Source organism: Cajanus cajan, chromosome 6, assembly GCF_000230855.2.
Source record: "Cajanus cajan strain Asha chromosome 6, NIPB_CcT2T_4, whole genome shotgun sequence".
In the NCBI taxonomy this organism is placed as follows: domain Eukaryota; kingdom Viridiplantae; phylum Streptophyta; class Magnoliopsida; order Fabales; family Fabaceae; genus Cajanus; species Cajanus cajan.
Window position 1 is genome coordinate 19,830,476 of NC_138522.1, and position 20,479 is coordinate 19,850,954.

The window sequence follows — 20,479 nt, forward strand, 5'->3', positions numbered from 1 at the left end:
GATGTTGAAGAATCAATGTATAGAGGGATCATTGGATCTCTTCTGTATCTAACAGCTAGCAGACCTGACATCATGTACAGTGTATGTGTATGTGCTAGATTCCAATCAAAACCAAAGGAATCACATCTGAAGGCTGTAAAGAAAATACTGAAGTATTTGAAAGGCACAATCAATGTTGGATTGTGGTATCCTAAAGGTACTTCTCCATCTTTAACTGGTTACTCTGACTCCGATTTTGCTGGTTGTAAATTGGATAGGAAAAGTACAAGTGGAACGTGCCACACGTTTGGAGAATGTCTCATATCGTGGCAGAGCAAGAAACAAGCTTGTGTAGCACTCTCAACTGCTGAAGCTGAGTATATAGCTGCTGGAAGCTGCTGTGCTCAGTCAATTTGGTTTAAACATCAACTTCAAGACTTTGGATTGAAGATTGATCACATACCACTGAAGTGTGACAACACAAGTGCAATTAACATTTCAAGGAATCCTATTCTACACTCAAGAACTAAGCACATTGAAGTTAGACATCACTTTATCAGAGATCATGTAGAGAAAGGAGACTGTGACATCAAATTCATAATGTCAGAAGATCAACTTGCTGACATCTTTACAAAGCCTCTACCAAAGGAAAGATTTTTCAAGCTAAGAACCAATCTTGGTATCATTAGTGAGTCCAATCTATCCTAAATCTCATAATTAAAGTATGATTGTGTGAATATGCATGAAATTGCTAAGCACTTATAGGTTTAAACTTGATGTATGTGCACTCATAATAGGAAATCACACAAAACACAGTATGCCCTGTATCTGCACACATTTCTCTGTGATAAATCGATTACCTATCGGGTTAATCGATTACCATTGGAAGAAATGAAGAAATTGCTGAAAAATCAACAGCAGTAATCGATTATCAATTTTCAGTAATCGACTACCTCTGCTACTTTGATGCAATTTCTGATGCATACCCACTGTGATAATCGATTACCATGCGGGTTAATCGATTACCACTCACTCACTTGCATAATTACCCTGTTTCAGTTGCGAGATAATCGATTACCAACTGGGTTAATCGATTACCTGACGCGAACCCCTGTTTTTTTTTTAAGTACTCAAAAACCCTCTTTAAATCTGTTTCGAATTCAAATTAATTCAAAACTCTCTCCATTTTTGCTTCAAACTAAAACGAACGAAACCCCTGGTTCCCTTTTCTATCTCAAAATCTCTTTCAAAACCTAACCCTAAGCCCCATTCATGGAAAGTCTTGGCAAAGGAAAGCGTGTAAAGCACAAAGCCAACAGAGATTACCCTCGTCCTACTACTCAAGGTCAAGGTACATCTAAAAAGAAGAAACAAGAGTCCTCTCGTCTAGAACCTGAAGAAGAATATTCTCATTCGTGGTTATCAAGGAAGTCTCAAGAGGAAACTTTCAATGAGTCTTTTGCTTGCAAAGACATTGTGGCTCCAAAGGTACTCTACTCGTCTTGGCTTATAGAGCAAGGTTTTACATTTCCTACTCTGTTATCTTGTCAAGGAGTTAGCAAATTTGTTGGGTTAAGTGGACTGTACTACCCTGATCTTGTTAGGGTCTTTTACTCAAATTTGGGAAGAGATGAAAATGGTGCTTTGGTTTCAGAAGTTAAAGGAATAAAAGTTACTCTATCTGCTGATGTATTTTTGAAGATTGGTGGATTAACCAGAAATGGTATTAAACCTACCTTCAATGAATTAAAGATGAAAAATTTCTCAATAGGTAAAGATACGTTTTTTATGAGTATGCTGAGGGATGTTTCAGCCTGGGAGGCTAATAAAGAATACAAAAGAAAAGAAAAGAGGAAAATTACATATAATGCTGGAGGTCTACGAGTGGAAGATAGACTCCTACATTATGTAATTGTTTGGATTCTGGCAGCAAGGGGGAGCAATCACGCACAAATCAGTGAAGAAGATATGGCACTGCTCGCAGCTTTTAAGAACAACATTCAAGTTGATTGGGTATATGTGGTAGAAGACATAATGCTAAAGACAAGGAGGTTAATGGACTGCAAGTGTCCATATGCTGTGTTCATAAGCAAGGTATTGGTGTTCTATAAAGTTCCCTTAACTGGTGAAGCAAGAGAGGTCACCAGAGATGTTCATGATATCAAGGATAGAGCTCTGAAAATGATGAAGCTAGTGAAAACAGATGCTGGTTGGATAGCAAAGGAAGATGTTCCTACTGCTGAGACTACAGAGCCGTCTCAACCTGAAGTTCAAACTGAAGAAGAGGAAGGAGCTGAAGAGCCCAAGCCTCTTTCTACTTTTGAGCTATCTGTTCTGGCAAAGCTAGATGACATCAGAGAAACTCAGATAAGAGATTATCAAGAGCTGAAGGCTTGTCTTGAATCTATATCTGAACGACTGGATGCGATGAACATACCCTACCCTGAAGAAATTTAGTTATGCATTACATTTTAGGCACTGCATTTTAATTTGTTCTGGATAAATACTTTGATTTATATTTCAGACTTAAAGTTTGTAATAGTTGTAGTATTTGTATGCTTCTGAACATTTTTAATGCTTATATGATGAAAGTCTTATTAAGTGCTTGTTGTTTTTGTTGCATAAGTATCATGTTATTTCTCTGTTTACTCTGTTTTTTTTTTTGGTTTGGTTAAGCCAAACAGGGGGAGAAATTCATGAGAAACTGATTAAATGTTTATATGGTTGTTTATGTATTGTATAAGAAAGAAATGGAAATAGAACTGCATAATGCTTTGTATGGAAGTTTTTGTTCTAGACATATGCAGGTTCAAATTCAAGTTCAAATTTCAAACAAACAAGTGAAACAAAACAACATGATGATTGTGAAAGTCAACATGAAGAGTTTGGCTCATCAAAACCAAAAAGGGGGAGATTGTTGAAGATTGAAGAATCTACATCTGGAAGATGTTCCCTAGAAGTTTTAGTTTTGATGTTTTGCTCATGTTGCTTTTTATTTTAAGCCTATGTCAAAAGGATAATGTATTGATTGTTTAAAAGATTAGGCTTGTATGTGTTTGTTTGTTATGTGTTAAAAATTAGTAATTAACATGAAGGTGAAAATATCATAATACTCATTTTTCTTATTTCATTCATTGTTGAGAACATGAAGTATTAATTTACTGAGTGTTTGAGACTTTAAATGAAAACTTGAAAACATTAGAAATTTTCTGAGTTAAGGAATAGATTACCTGAACTGGTAATAGATTACCTGACTCATGTTGAAAAACTGATTGATACTGGAATAATCGATTACCATGTGTGGTAATAGATTACCAAACTGATTCTGATGATTTCAAGAGGAAAAAGGATCGTGTTAATCGATTATCTCTTTAAAGTAATCGATTACCTCTGTTCCAAATGTGAGTTTTGTGTTATTTTGGCATCGTGTTAATCGGTTACCATGTTAGGTAATAGATTAAAACAGGAGCTGAAATAATTAGTTCAGTTATTCTAACTCGTGGTAATAGATTACCATCACAGGTAATAGATTATCTCCGTTATGAATATAACTGAAATAACTGTTTCCTTGCACATGAAAATTGTCTTTAAATAAGATTAAAACTGAAGCTTTTAGAAGAGAATTTTTTCACACACGGAAAGAAGAGAAATACTTACACGAACAAGAGAGACTTTTTTTTAATACACATTACTGCAAAAGAGAAAAAGATTTTCTGAAAAAGAAAGAAAGAACATATCTGCTGAAAATCAACTTTTGGAAAAAGAAGTGTGCAAGATCAATTCAAGAAGATGAAGTTCATATAGAAAATTCATTCTAAACTGGTTTACGTTGTTGAAGATCATATCTACACGAACAGGTGTACTCGTTTCTGATCTTTTGTTATTGTTTGAATGGTTTTAACTCTTGAGATTAGAGAATCTCTGGAAGAGTTGTGTAAAGAGAAATCTTGAGATAGGTTTTTCTCAAGTAGGATATTGTGGGATCAATATTCTTGGGTTATATGTTTCTTGTGGAGTCAAGAAATGGTTTGTTAATCTTGGGGGTGTCAAGATTTGCTTGTTAAATTCATTGATTGGATATTGCTTGTGCAGGGTGCATGTAAAGAATATCAATAGTGGATTTGACTGGATTTAGAGGTGTATCTAAATCTGAAACTGGATGTAGGCCTTTGGATGGCTGAACCAGTATATATCTTGGTGCATGATTTTCTTAACTCTTACACTCTTTACATTCTGTATAAGTTTCTTGATTAATGTTGTATGAAGAAAACATTATCTGCAGAAACTGAACTTTAAAGATTCTTGGTAATTGATAAATTCAATCTTTACATATCTTGTATTAATTGTGTTATTCAAATCTTGTTGGATAAGCTGTGCATATATAACTCTGAATTACTTTTTATGTTTAAAGGTTTGTTTTAAATCAAGATTTGTTTGGTAAAGATTTAGAAAGCAAACAAGAAAAGGAAAACTAACATAGAATCTATTCAACCCCCCCTTCTAGATTCTAACCGTAGGGACCAACAGTATCAACGCCCTTAGACAGGATTTTGACAGCCTGTCAGTCTGGCTGCATCGTCGCTTCCCAGACCCTCCACAGGATCCGCCGGCAGAGGAGTGAAGGTCGGCCTCTTTTTCTTACTTTTTGTTTATTTGATGGATCGGGCTGTGCCCCACTTTTCATTGTACAAATCCAATTTCATTTAATGAAATTCTCCACTTTGAATTCAAAGCTCTTTAGCATTTCAATTTCTGTACAGAAAAAGCCAAAAATCGACAAAAAAAGGGAAAATTCATAAAATCAAACAATCATACAGAATAACTGAGCCTGGAGAGACTCGCAGAAATAATACTCCCCAGAGACATCTCAGCTCGCACTCTTGGGCCGAATTCCCAGTGAAAGCTATCAGAGCAAGATCAGCAAGGTTCCCTAATGGAAGCATGATCATCCAAACATCCAAGTCAAGGGACTCAGACTTCCTCAGTGGAAGAGGGCTTTCCAACTCAAGCGACGAGTGAAGCTAAGCCTGCAGAGGTTTTCTAAATAATACTCTGGGATACATAAGATCTTCAATCCTCATTCGCCTACTCAGAGGCACTCCTTCAGAAAGGGAAAATCAGAAAAAAAAATGACAGAATCCCCCAGCGGATAACGGTCTATGCAGAGGCCACAAAACCAAGAAAATCAAAAAGTCACCCGAATAAGGATAACCGGGATACTCCACCAACGTCGAAAAGACGTCAGCCAATCATAAGGCACCGCTCACCCCAGAAAGAGCATCTTCGTGTCTACATCCCCAAGGAATCAGAATTTCCCCAGTGGGCACCAACTACGCAATGGAAAGTTGGGACACAAGAACCTATGAGTAACTGCACATCCCCTAGACGGATCCCTGCGTTATCCAGCCCTCAGCGGCACAAAAATCAAAAACTACCGTCGAAGCAGCATCGTGGATTGTGGAGACAAAATCATCTCAAATCCCTGGAGAGGGCAAACTCACGCTACCAAAGTGACCAGAAGCACGGAGGTATGCAACCCTGGGGAGGGCAAACCGCAGACCCTGGAGAGGGCAAACTCACGCTACTGAGGTTGTCAGAAACACCGAAGTATGCAACGAGCCTGGAGAGGCAACGACTAATACTCAGCTACCCCGTCGTCAGAAACACGGAGGTATGCAGCTGCCGAGGTTGTCAGAAACACTAAGGTATGCACGAGCCTGGAGAGGCGACGACTAATACTCAGCTACCCTGTCGTCAGAAACACGGAGGTACGCAGCTGCCAACATCGTCAGAAACATGGAGGCATGCACACCCTGGAGAGGGCAAACTCACGCTACCGAGGTTGTCAGAAACACCAAGGTATGCACGAGCCTGGAGAGGCGACGACTAATACTCAGCTACCCCGTCGTCAGAAACACGGAGGTACGCAGCTGCCAACATCGTCAGAAACATGGAGGCATGCACACCCTGGAGAGGGCAAACTCACGCTACCGAGGTTGTCAGAAACACCAAGGTATGCACGAGCCTGGAGAGGCGACGACTAATACTCAGCTACCCCGTCGTCAGAAACACAGAGGTATGCAGCTGCCAACATCGTCAGAAACATGGAGGCATGCACACCCTGGAGAGGGCAAACTCACGCTACTGAGGTTGTCAGAAACACCAAGGTATGCAACGAGCCTGGAGAGGCGACGACTAATACTCAGCTACCCCGTCGTCAGAAACACGGAGGTATGCAGCTGCCAACATCGTCAGAAACATGGAGGCATGCAGACCCTGGAGAGGGCAAACTCACGCTACCGAGGTTGTCAGAAACACCGAGGTATGCAACGAGCCTGGAGAGGCGACGACTAATACTCAACCTGGAGAGGCTACTCAACAGTTTTCCCACCTGAAGACACTACAAGTTGGAAGGGTGGCCTGTTCCCCGGACAATTGGGTCAACTCCTTTACTTGCTAACCGGTACACCAAAAAGCCGTTTGACTAAATAAAGGGGGGGCAGCTGTAGACCCCTAAAATTGTCCGGGTCGGAAATAAGACTCAAAGACTCTCGAAGACCGAAGGAAAGTCAGCCGGAAGGACTCCTGGAAGACCCTAGGATGATTCTTTGTAGGTCTAGAAGTCTTAGAGTAGCTTAGAATAAGGGTGTGCGAGGATTGGAGCTCAATACGCCCTCCCAGAGGTTCAGTACGGCCGTACTGAGCCATTTGAACTGCAATACGGCCGTAGTGAACTCAATACGGCCGTACTGAAGTTTTTAAACTTCAGTACGGCCGTACCAAATTCAATACGGCCGTACTGTAGTTCAAAAAACTTCAGTACGGCCGTACCAAATTCAATACGGCCGTATTGTAGTTCAAAAACTCAGTACGAGCCGTATTGACCTCCCAGGCCGTATTGCGCCTCAATCCTATAAATAGGACGTCATTTGCACGTCCTTCCACACTTTTTACTGATTCCTCAACCCTCCTGCTGAGTATTCTTGGGTGTTTGAGCTCTTCTCTGCCCTAGATATCTCTCTGGGAGTCGATCCGACGAAGTTCTTGAGTCACGAGCCATTAGCTTGAGATTCGAACAAGTCGAAGGGAAATCTCTTTGATTTCCATAGTAAAAATTTTGTCTTTAGGGGAAAGGAGCGAGCGGACGTGTAGTGGGAAGGAGCGCCAAAAAGCCTCCTAACGTTGTTCTGATATATATAAAAGCCCGCTTCGGAGGTTTCTTTCTAAATCCTTTCTTTTACCGCTTTTATTGATTTTTGATTGTCGCATTGCATGTTTAGAGCTTTCATCATGTAAATATTTAATCTATAATCGTTTCTAATAAATAGGGGTAATTTAGTAACTTTACACTGTTATTTATGAAATAATCCGTCATAGGGAACCCGAAAGGGGCGTTGTGGGGTGCTAACACCTTCCTCGCACGTAACCGACTCCCTTACCCGACTCTGGTTGTAGTGGCCAAAGTTGATTTATGAAAATCAATTGCCTTGTATCTTTTTCCAATGTTTTGAGCAAAATATTGGTGGCGACTCCAAGAACCCTTCTTTTTACGAAAACCGCTAATCTATGGAGGGTCCCGTTTGGGATTAACATAGGTTGGTGAGAATCATTTAATAATTATTGTTAGTTCGATGAGGTCTCAGTTTGAGAATAAGTCGCTCTAACAATCCATCATCTTTCAAAACTTAAAAAGAGTCCAACCATCGTCGCGAATGTCAAGGTCCGTTTCGGCGGGTGGCGACAAGAAGAAAAGAAGAAAGGAGAAAATCATGCGCAGAACTAAAAGCATGCATGTGTCAAAAAAAGTACATTATTTTTTCAAATAAGGACAAAATTCCACAGCTATGTGACCAGAAAAGGATAAAAAGGTTCATAGGTCTCTACTAAACTTAGACACTGCTGCTACCAAGACAAAGAATACTTCACGCAAGGTCTATCACAAGAGGCAACATTTAATGCAAGAATCTGAGCATTAAATGAGAAGATCAAACTAGTCGAGAACGACTATATCTGTTTCAACTGACACTTGCAACGGGAAGAATTCACAAGACTATATATAGGTCTCAATATCAAACCTTAAAAGGTTGGCTGTTTGGCCCAAAATGGTTCAAGCAACAAAAAGAGTGATATTCAGCCCATGATGCAACGAAACCAGAGAAAGAGCGTATATATTCAAATGTACCATAGTGTATTCGTCTCTGTAAACTAAGGAGTTCTAAACGTGTACATCTTAGGAACAAAACCTTAGTGAGTGTACCAACTTATGTCTCCTATCCGTGAGAGTAAACCAAACACTCAATCGTTGTAAAGACCAAGGTTTCATACCTTAGTGAGTGTAGAAACCTATGTATCCTCTCTATGAGAGTAAACCATACACTCAAACCAAACCTGTCTAGCCAATATTGTAAAGCCTGAAGAGGCTAGGGAAAGAATACTTGTAAAGCTCGGAGGGGCTTGTCAAAGAATACTCACTACGAGGCTGAAGAGGCTGATTAAAGAATATTAGCACTGGTGAGTGAAGCTGGCGGTCCAAGAGTGGTCAAGAATACTTGGACTAGGAGTGGTTCTGACTTGGGTGGTCCATAATACTCACTGCTAGCCAGAAGTGGCTGATAAGAATATACTAGCGCTGGTGAGTGAAGCTAGCCAACCAGGAGTGGTTGAGAATACTCGTGACTAGGAGTAGCCGTGACTGGGATGGTCTAGAATACTCAAGGCCTGGAGAGGTCGAGAATACTTGGACTAGGAGTGGTTCTGACCTGGGTGGTCCATAATACTCAATGCTAGCCTGAAGAGGCTGATAAGAAGATACTAGTGTTGATGAGTGAAATCAACGGGCCAAAAGTGGTCGACAATACTTTTGTACTTGATTGCATATTTAGTGGAACCATTTAGTTGAAGGAGACTGGACGTAGCTCGGTCTGAGTGAACTAGTATTAAAATGATTGCATTGTTTTACTTATATTTCAGTCGCAAACCCTTCTTAATTGACAAATCATGTTGAAAACTTCATCTACAGTATATTCTTCATTAAAACCATTTTTCAAACGAAGACACAAATTTTGTTTAACAAATATATTACACTGAAAGGTTTTATCTACTGCCTATCTTTAAATGAAACTATCTTGAAAAGGAAAATGCAAGAACCTTAATCATTATTGTTATATGAAACATTTTACTTCAGTATTCGATAAATTGTTCAGACGCGGTGACCTTGTGTTAAGCAAATTCTGCATAACCGTCTGATATTTGAAAGTGCAATGGAATAAGAACATTACTCTTGCGAAAAAATTATAAAATTCCTTCGTACTCACACACACATATTCAACCCCCCATTCTATGTGTTTTCATCTAACTTCACTAAAAAGGGTTTCTCTTTATGAAATTAACAAATCCCCTGTACCCTTGAGGAATTACTTGTCTAGTTGCCTCAACTACAACCTTGTTGGTATGAGCCAAAACAATAATTTGTCCATTCTTCATAGTCATCTGGTTACCATAAAGGAAGTAGGGAGAGGATATCTTGAAGGTATACCTATCATCCTATATTGAGATTAATAGAACTCGAAAGGTAACACTCAACAATAACCTTAAAGACAACAACACTTATCATCTACACAACAAAAATATAATTGGATCACCCACATAGAGTGCTCAAAAAACTTGATCGACTTTATTACAATAAAAGTGTATTGATTTAATAGGTCACCACATTTACAACACATCAACATGGAGACATCGTAGCAGAAAATATAACATCAATTAACCAAAGGTTATCATGCACACAGTTCCTAGATATTCATGCAGCATTTGTATATATATTTCAATGCAAGAAAACATAAAACATAACTTTCCCATAGATTGAAAACATAAAGTCTCTTAAGGGATTACTGTTGAGATAATGGGACATCTTGAAGACTTCTGAAGAATGTTTTATTTTTGATGATGTATTGTATAGATGTTGCTTAAGCCTATGAAAAAGGATAATTTATTGATTATAATAGATATAGGCATGTGTGTGTGTTTGTTTATAATTGATGATGATGATGAATGTTTAATTCAAGAAATAATCAAGCTTTTAAGAAACCAAGAACTTGATTACTTAGTATTTCCATGTATAAACATAATGTATAGATTATCATGAAAAGGTAATTTACTACCAAGTGTTTAGACATAGAAATATGACTTAATTCAAATAAGAGTTTTTAAGGTAATATTGTTAATCAATTACCATTCAGGGTAATAGATTACCAAGTCTGTTACTTGAAAAGGATATTCAAATGTCCTTTATGTTAATAGATTGTTAATAGATTACCAAAGCTGGTAGTAGATTAAAACAACGTCTCTTGCTTGAAACAAGGCTGAATAATCAAGATTTCCATCAGGATAATCGATTACCATATGAGATAATCAATTACCACAATGAAATACAAATTTGGGTTTTGAAAAGTTCAGAATAATTAATTACCAAGTCTTGTAATCAATTACCCTGACTCTCTATGTTCAAAATTTAGTTTTTAGATGAATTGGTAATCAATTACCATATTAGGTAACAGATTACTTGCGTTATGACTCTTTATAATTGAATTACGTTTTGCACTTTAAATACCTATCTTTTATGAAATTAAAAGAGAATATTTTTGAAAAACAACATTAGAGAAAAAGAATACTTTCAGAAACAAGAATCAAAGGCTAATCAAATAAACATTTTCTGAAATATTAAAAAGTGCAAAGATTGAATATGTGTTATTGAATGAACAAATTCAAGAAGTGAATTCAATTGTTAAAGATCAAGAAAATACAAAAATAGAGTCATCTTAGGATGGAATCTATTCAACCCCCTTCTAGATTCTAGTAAACAAGGACCAACAATTACAATCATCTCGAATATGTATATACAAGTAATAAACATCTACAACAAAAGAAATTGAAAACAAGCCCTAGGTGTCAGTCAAGCATTTTATAAACAAGATGTATAACAATAGCTTCACCATAAGACGCCATCATCCATTATTTTTCCCTCCACCTAATCCTAACTTGCTTCACACCAAGCATGATCAAAGTAGTCCAGCAGATTGAAAGTAAGGGTAAAAATGTATAATAAGAAAGCAACATATATAAAATAAAAAGCAACTACTATCTATATTACAACAATCAACTTTCAACACTGAAACTAATGTCTACTCAAACAAACATTAGAAATACATCTCATCAACTTAGATACACTACTAAGAACACAACTTTACAATTTGAAAACTTCATGCATACTTACATACATACATACATACACACACACATATATATGTATAAACACACAATAAAATTAAACAACTTAGCAACACATTTATATATCTCATCTTCACAATAAACAACTTAGCATCATAGTAAATAACATAACATTTATATGTGTCATCATGCATTTTAACTTAGGAGATCTCTAACAACATAGGTGAGTAGTTTAAGTGGCATAACCTAGTGAATCAACAACACACAAAAAAAAACCTTTCTTCTATAAGTCATACAACATAAGTTTGGCTTATAGCCTTTATGAATGAAGAAAATGATTTCTTGAATTTCACCACTTAAAATAAAAAAGTTCAATACTATTGTCAAGAATATAACAACTCGGTGTTAGAAAAGATGGTTGATCCAAGAGAGGGTGAATTGGACTTTACAAAAATTCTTTCTAAATTATCTTGGACAAAAACTTTTCTAAAGTTTTCCAACGAATTATATTGATTAAGAATATGTAAGATGTTGTGTTAAGACCACTTGTTAAAGCAAACTCAAATTCTAATTTTTATATGCAATGTTTATGAAACATATCACATCATTAAACATATAATAAAAATTGCAAGAATGTAAAGATAAGTGTAGAGATAGAGAAAAATGCACAAAATTTTATAATGGTTCAATCACATCCACTTGTAACCTACATTTAGTCCCTAATCAAACCGATTGGGATTTTTCACAAATCTTTAATGTTAGAAGATTTACAATCACACTCACACATGTAATTAAGAACCCATTGATGGTGTGGGACTAGGACCAGTTCTAGCAACACCAGCCCCTTAGCTTTGATTTTTTGGTTGATCTATCTTTGGTTGGGCTGTGGTTTTGCCGATCACCAAATAACAAAGATGTCTAAATAAAAAGTGAACAACAAAAAAAGAAAGAGAATGGACAAAAAAAAAAAAGAAGGGAACATAAAGAAAAAAGAAAGAAAAAAGAAGAAAAAAAGAGAATAAAGGAAAAAAACTTACTTTTTAAAGAAGAGAAAAGACAACTATCATAGTCATCGAAGAAATGCCAAAGAATCATTAGAGAAGATGAAAATCACAAGAGAAGAAGCAAATTGTTCGAGAAAGAAAACGAGAAGGGAGTTATGTTATGGGCTTAAGGCAAAGTGCACCACTCAATAAAGAAGGAGAAATTCAATTGAAAAAACGAAAGTGCCTTCATTTAATGAGTTATTTTTTTGAATATTTTTTAAACCGCCACATTAGACCATGATCTCACCCGGTTTATTTGTTACACAAAACTACTCCGCTCCAAGGTTTCTATAGTGACATTGAGTTGCTTTGCTCCACTCCACCACTATTGCGACTGCTACAACCACATTGACTTATTAAATAAAAAATACACCTAATTATTATAAAAGCCACCATATTGTTTATAATACATATTTTATTAATTAAAAATCCTTTATTATTTTTAGAAAACTTGGGGTGTTACTACTTATGTCCTCCTCTGCTCCCTCCAACTTGCACCACTTTTCTTTGTCTCCTTCACCAGGTCCACGACTTGTGTCCTCCTCTTCGCCATCCATGCCTCACATCCTCCTCTTTCCTCACAAACAGATCTAGAAAATGCGAACCATATCTGAAATTGAAAAATAAAAACAAGAACCACAACAAATATGGAAAATAAAAAGAATAACAATGACAAAGACAATGACAACAACAAAGTATCTAACAAAGAGAGCAATTGTAGAGTAGGGTGGTCTTAATAGTGAGGAACTATAAAAAGGAAGAAGAAATCGAAGGGTGCAATGACGAAGAAATTTGGAGCCTTGCCTCTAAATCCCAAATAATTGAGGCTTTACATTAGTTTGTAAAACAACCAACTTATAATTCATCTTCTACTTCGGTTCTTAAAAAAATCGACTTAGAATTTGTATTCTATGTCGGTCATTAAACAACCAACATAAAAAAGTTGACAATAATTGTAAGTATGTCACTAGTTTTATATGATGATGGTTGTACAACAATACACTTAAAAAGCACAACATTAAACAATATTTTTCCAATAGTGAATTGTGGCAATGAACATTTAGATTTAATTTGTGTGCACCAAATAAGTGTTGTTTTATTTGATTATTTTTATTTGTTTTAATTTAATTGAATAAATAATTTATTTTTAAATATTGGAGATGAGTGTTTATTATAAACTATTTATTTTAAAAAGATTTTATTTATATTAAACAATTATAGGTAGAAGTCTTGTCAAGTTTTACCTACACATCTAGCTTTAGGTAGAAGATTTTGGGGGTTCTAGCTACACTAAATGGTAGTAAGTAGAAGTCTTTTAAAGTTTTACCAAAGCTTAACATTTGTTGGTAGAAGACTTCTTGCGTTTTAATCAATTTTGTTTACCCCAAACAACAACAGTAAGTACAAGTCTTTAAGTTATACTCGCATTAAGCATTTGTGGGTAAAATTATTTTTATGTTTTACCCACACTAACTCATGTTAATAGGTAAAAGTGTTCATAGCCACAAGTTATTTTTCTTATAGTATTTCAAAATTTAAATTTTAGATATATTACTATTCATCAATCAATTCTTTTATGCATTATTTTAATCATCTCACAATTAATTACCATAATTATAAAATTTATCCCATAAAATTTAATAGATTGTTTACCATATTATATGAAATTAAAAGTTATGTTAAATTTAATCAATTAATTAGCTAATTTAATAGAAAAGAATGTGTTAATATCACGTTACATCAGTGACTCTGTGTACATAACAAAATCTATTTTTCATAATATAATGTTTTATATAATAATAATAATAATAATAATAGGTTTTATCTCATAAATACCTTTAGAAGAGGGCTGAAAGGGTAATTTACATAAAGTTGGAGGGTAAGGCAACATGTACGTAAATAAATAAAGAGGCGTACGAGGGAGGAGCAAGAAACAACCTCAAATCCCTTTCTTGTGTCGATTAGATTACCTTCCCCAAGAGTTTCGAGACCTTCTCTTCCTCTCAGCGCAACACATCGCACTGTTTTGGCGGTTAAAGATGTCGGGAAAAGGGGCGAAGGGGTTGATCACAGGCAAAACCTCTGCCACCAACAAAGACAAGGACAAAAAGAAACCCATTTCACGTTCTTCTCGTGCCGGCCTTCAGGTTCTCAGATCTCCCTCTCTCTCTCTTTCCTTTACCCTTTTCTATGCCCTCAAAACCCCCCCACACTCATTCTGTAAAAAAAAATTGTTTTTTAACCCTCGTTTTTATGTATCCACAATGTGAGCCACTTTTTGGGGTCTCTGTGTGATTTGTTGCGTCATAGAGGGATAAAAATCAAATTTTGGTATTATTTTCGTAAACCCTTTTATTTGCTTATTTGTTTAAATCATCTGGAAGGGTTAAAGGAGCAAACTGAGTTAGTGGGTTCAAAACAGGGTTTTGCCACATACTATACTACCCCCCGATATCGTGCCACGGGAATAAAGATGTTATAATTTATTATTCTTCATTTCTCCTTGAAGTGTGATTTGAAATAGCAGATAAAATGGAACATATTTTAAACAATCAAAAAAATATGGTGGTGCTGTTAAATCTTGAATGGACCTCTTGTTCCTGTTATTTTGACTTTGTCAGTCTTTAGTCTTTGTAAACTTTGACTGAGAAAGCATGTAAAAAAATTGTGATTATGTGACATTATTTTGCTTATAATATGTCTGCATGTGTGTTCTTTTGGATTAATGTTTTGAAATTATTTGAACTGCATTTACATCTGTTGTAAGTTGTAACTTGTTAGCACGTTAACTCAAGCCCACCTAGACAAGGAAGTTTATACTGTTAATGTTTAGTCGTAGGTATCAACATTGATTATCCACTATCCAGAGTCAGGTAATTTGCTTACAAGAGTTTGGTCTGTTGTTTATTTTACTTTTCAAATAATTGTTGTTTTGTAAGTTCTTAGAACATCGCAGGTATGATTCTGCTATGCAATAATTAGCATATTGTTTAGCTTGATGTTGATGAGAGATTTACCTGACTATGTATTTTGTTTCTTTTGCCTTATGTGATTATGTACATTGTTTTAGGTGATCCTTTGGGTTTAGAAATTGAAGTCAGACCCTTCTTGCTAGCTAGTAGATTGGAGCTAGATACTGTGACTAGTCACTATTGATAATGAATTAATGATAATGTTATTGAAGATATTTATACTGTATTGGGAAGAAGCTAAACAACATATAACTAGGAGCCATGCCTCCAAAGTTTTCAAAATCAAATAACCTTTTTAATCTGTTTCAATGAAATTAGTTTTAACTCCTCCAAACCATTTTGTTTTGGCTCAAAAATTTTATTTTAATTCTGCTCAATATGCTAGAATGGAGTTTGCATTAACTATTGATAGTTTGATACCTAAAGCAAGGGACTAGCAGACCAACATGATCTTCTCTTACCCAGGCTTCTTCTATAATGTAATTTGCAGTTCCCAGTTGGCCGTATCCACCGGTTATTGAAGTCGAGGACAACGGCTAATGGTAGAGTTGGTGCTACAGCCGCTGTGTACTCTGCTGCTATCTTGGAGTATCTCACTGCTGAAGTATTGGAGCTGGCAGGGAATGCTAGCAAGGATCTTAAGGTCAAACGTATTACTCCAAGGCATTTACAGCTAGCAATCCGTGGAGACGAAGAGCTTGATACCCTGATAAAAGGAACAATTGCTGGAGGAGGAGTGATTCCTCACATTCACAAGTCTCTTATCAACAAGTCTTCCAAGGAGTAGATTACTAATGAACATTAGCTGTTGATGGAAAGTTTCTGTCTTTACTAATTGTGTATCTGTTGCATGCACTTGAAAAAACAGTAGGGCCTGCTATTTATGACTGAGTTGCTGTTGTTGATCATGGATATAATATTTAGTCTTTTTCTTTTATCAGTTTAGTATGTCTCTATCACTGAAAGTCTCAATTGAGGATAATTTAATCTGATGATTTCAATTATGGTTAGATCCAGTCTGTTGTTTTTGGCATGAGATCTTAGCAATAAACTTGTTGAAATAGTTCTGGTATAGGTCCATTGGTATTATGATTATGACGATGGTACTGATGATAGAATTGTAGTGATTGCTGTTGGCATGTCATCTATGATTGTGGTATGGAAAGTGATAACAGCGTTGTAGTGCAGCAAACAAGGAGTTGCGATATGGGGCTGCTTTTGTTGGTTGAGGTGATATTGTCATATAATCCAATCTGATGGTTTGAATTATGATTAGATTCAACCCATAGATCTATCTATTCATTTTAAACTATTGAGTTTGACACACTTCGCACCTAAATAGATATAATTATGAGTAGTGGGTAATCATGTAATAGAAATAACTGTTCAATAAAAAGTGTGTACAAATGAGAGAAAGGATACCAAGAAGGTAGAATGAAAATAATAATATTTTTTAAATTTGTGTGAAAATTTAAGGTAAAAAAATCTTAAAATGATAGAGATTATAAAGCACCTGAGGAGTTGAGTATCTCTTTTATTTAATGTTATAGATATTATTGATTGTTTAGTGGTTGTTGGTGGCAATGTTGCTGAAACAAGTGTTGATTATGTTACGGTGGTGGTGGACATTCATTTTTCACCTGAAAGTGGTCAATTTTTTTTTTTATCACTTAATATTTATACTTTAGTAAATAAACATGTTATCTGTTCATAGAGTTGCTGACTTGTAAATTCTAAATCCAAAGCTTTTACTTTTCTATTTTCGTTTAATTTGGAAAGCTGGTCTATTAATACAGACAAATTGTGAATATTTTCCACAAGCCTTCTTAATGAATATACCTTTTTATTTATCTTATAAAATTCCGTTGTTTGCATGCCTCTATATCTAATTTTAAGTAACATAATCTATTTACCAGAAAAAATAAAATTAACATAATCCAAAACTTGTCGAGTCTACCTGAATGACATGTAACAGGTGATATTCTTAAAAGAATATAAAGAATAGTCAAATAAAGATTAAATGGATTTATAAGTCGATTAATTAAGTAGAATGCAGATCATTTGAGTTGTCTGAAAAAGAGAACGATGTCATCTAGAACATGTAGAATCCAGAGAAGGTGGACTCTCAATCTCTCATCCTCTGCAATTCTGCATCTTCACCAAGTTATAGTTCTTACTCCTGCTTCCTCTTTCAAAAGTTTTCTATTGATCTTTTTAAACTCGCTTTCAATTATTTCTTTTCAACTATTTTCTTTTCGGTTTATACTAAAAAAAAATTTTCTTTTGGTTCATATTTTCTCAATGTATTTTTATTCAAAATGATTTTCAAACCAACTGTATCTCCTAGAAAAAGTTTTCACTAAAGATTTCTTTAAATAGCATCGAATTGTTTTTTATAGACTAGACATACAAAGTGTTTGTTTTACCTTTTGAATATCATTCAACAGATTTTTACACTTTTTAAAGTAGAAATGTAGAAGTAACAAAAAGGATAGATTAACGTTCAGTTTCATCCAATGTAAAAACAAACACACGCATAATATCTAACATGTCTATTCAATTTTTTGTTCCTCGTCAAACGTGTCTCTTCGGCGAAGGTTTAGTCATCCAGAAAAATTTTAAGATCCTACACACATGTTCAATTGAAAGATAAAATCTTGAATTTGGAACGGTCCTTCAAGGCAAATTGACCACAACATGGAGGACATCAAAGATTCTCATAGTTTTTTTTTTTTAGCAAAATTTTAGATGCTTTCTTATTTATTTGTAATGTTATACCAATTGTATAGTCTTTTGATGCAACAATCTCGATGAATATTTCTACATCTTATGGATATCTTTTAGTTATTTGGTCTAATCCCTTTGACTCTAATAATTATCTAAGTACTTATGTGCAAGTTTGTCAAACTTGAGAACCTACGCAAACTCATGGAGCTCCTGTAGATTCGACTTGTAGACTCGTAAGAGTCTACCTAATATTAAAAGATGTTATAACAACACATTCAGCAACACCTATAAATCGGAATAGAAGGGATGCAAAAAGTTCGAATAAAATAGCATAAACACAAATAGCAATAACATGGTTGAAGGAGTAAAAATAGAGGAAATGAAGCACCTTTCCAGCGAGAGTTTTCTTGACCTGGCAAAGGTGAATGAACAGTGCTGGACGAGTAGGAAAACATGTGGATGAACAGCTCGTCGAAAACTATAGGGACGACGCTAGAAGCTGCAAGGACGGCATCGGACAGACTGAATGAAGCTAGAAGATGTCGTGGGAGCTTGAATAGAGGCAGATCGAAGAATGCGGACGGAGGGAGAGTGTGGTTTCCTATGCAAAAAGTGAGAGATCGAAGAAAATAGAGAGGAGACTAGAAACCCTCTCTGAAACGACATCATTTTGGACATTTAGGTGGCAAAAAATTAACCTGAAGTTGACTCGTAGACTCGTTCATAGACTCGCGATTTTGAGCGATTCTGCCCGAGTCTAGCCGAATTTGAGCGAGTCTACCAGAAAATGATTCCAGAAGCGAGTTAACTAGTTTTTCTACGCTAGACTCGTAAACTCGTACGATTCTACGAGTTAACTCGCAAGTTTGACAACCATGCTTGCTTGTGTGTATATCTAAGTACATACATGTACTGTGGTATCCCTCAAGCTTCAAATACAACATATATGTTTTGAGAAAAGTGTCTACTATCTCATCAAATCATTAAGGTTTATCATCATAAAAAGAAAAAAAAAAAAGAGAAAATTGTTAAAATTAAGAATGTTAAATGTTCATAAGTTAAAAAAAAATGACAATAATGTAACTTTTATATTTGAATGAAATTATTGTTAAGAGAATTAACAAAATTGTCAAGTGTACAAAACTAGATTGATGACGCCTGAAGAGCAAGATGGTGAAAACTATAGTCTGAAGCATCAAACCGTGGAGCCTTACATTGATCGTTTAAAGAACGTTTGGTGAGATGATTTCCTAAATGCTTATGCTATATTGTTTAAAATTAATTTTGGGACAAATCTACTCAATATATTAATTCCTGGATAGAGCTTTCATACAAAATTTGCTCAATAGATAAAGCAAGTGCACAAGACAATTACAACTCAACGACTCCATGAATAAAATGAAGATTTAGAACATCCCTCTAATCCTAAAACCTCAGTCACAACGTTCATCTTCTCTAAAATCTATACGAGTCATTTACGAAGAAGAATGCCTTGCTATGTATTAAAAAAACTATCGAACATTCCTGTGCCTTCCTTCATTTTCTAAGTTTCATTATATTAATTTCTTGACATTTTGTTCAGCTTTCGAGAATACTTTCAAGTTAACATTGTACATCTCTTGATAGCATTTAAAGTTTTCTTTATTTTATTTTTATAAACAGTGTCAAAATGAGCCTAAATAATTTTCTCGAAGAAAGAATACACAGGTTTAGAAACTGAAATTTTTTTAAATAAAACCTGGATATAAGGAAACAATTTGTATTATCATATTATTTATAGTGAAAAAATTATAATCTATGTAAGCAAGTAGCTCCACATGATTTGAAAATGAAACTCGATAAATCCATTGCATTTTTTTTTTCTCTTTAGTTTCTATGTTACTAATTTAGGGGTAGACTTGTGGGAACTATTGTTATGTATGGCTTAAGTCTCTATATGACATATATTTTTAACTTTAACTAGAGTAGAATGACATCATCGAAAAATTAGATGATAACTTTTATTACCTCACCGTCTTACTACCTTATTTCAAAAATTCTCTTAAATGCTTCCTTTTTATAGAAAACATTTATTTTCTTCTTGCAAAGAAGTTTTGATAATTCATTTCCTTCTGGTGTTTTACTACGAGGTTTCTATTTAGGATGGTTTGGCAATATGAGAAGATAATAGAGGGCCGGATACTAAGAGTTTGTAAAAGATATATATATATATATATATATATATATATATATATATATATATATATATATATATATATATATATATATATATATATATATATATATATATATAGAGAGAGAGAGAGAGAGAGAGAAGATTATAATAATACCGGTGTAACTTTTACTAAATATTATAGCGTTCAATATCTTTATATTAAATGTAAATTTTGTAAATTTAACTATTAGATTGGAAGTTCATATAACTTTATATGTTTATATCAAGTTTTGTTAAAATTCAACGATTTGAAGGTAATTAAAGTGTTTATATTTTAGTATATTTTGAGATGTATATATTACGTCAATTTTGTT

General features: G+C 35.0%; 1 protein-coding gene across 1 annotated transcript; it reads left to right on the top strand.

Annotated features, from left to right (window-relative positions):
- The first annotated feature begins 14,162 nt into the window (after positions 1 to 14,162).
- Positions 14,163 to 16,233, top strand: LOC109792893 (putative histone H2A variant 3). Its single transcript, XM_020352346.3, has 2 exons — positions 14,163 to 14,398; positions 15,714 to 16,233. Exons 1-2 carry the CDS (start codon positions 14,291 to 14,293, stop codon positions 16,008 to 16,010), a joined length of 405 nt encoding a protein of 134 aa, XP_020207935.1. The 5' UTR covers positions 14,163 to 14,290; the 3' UTR covers positions 16,011 to 16,233.
- The last annotated feature ends 4,246 nt before the right edge of the window (positions 16,234 to 20,479 follow it).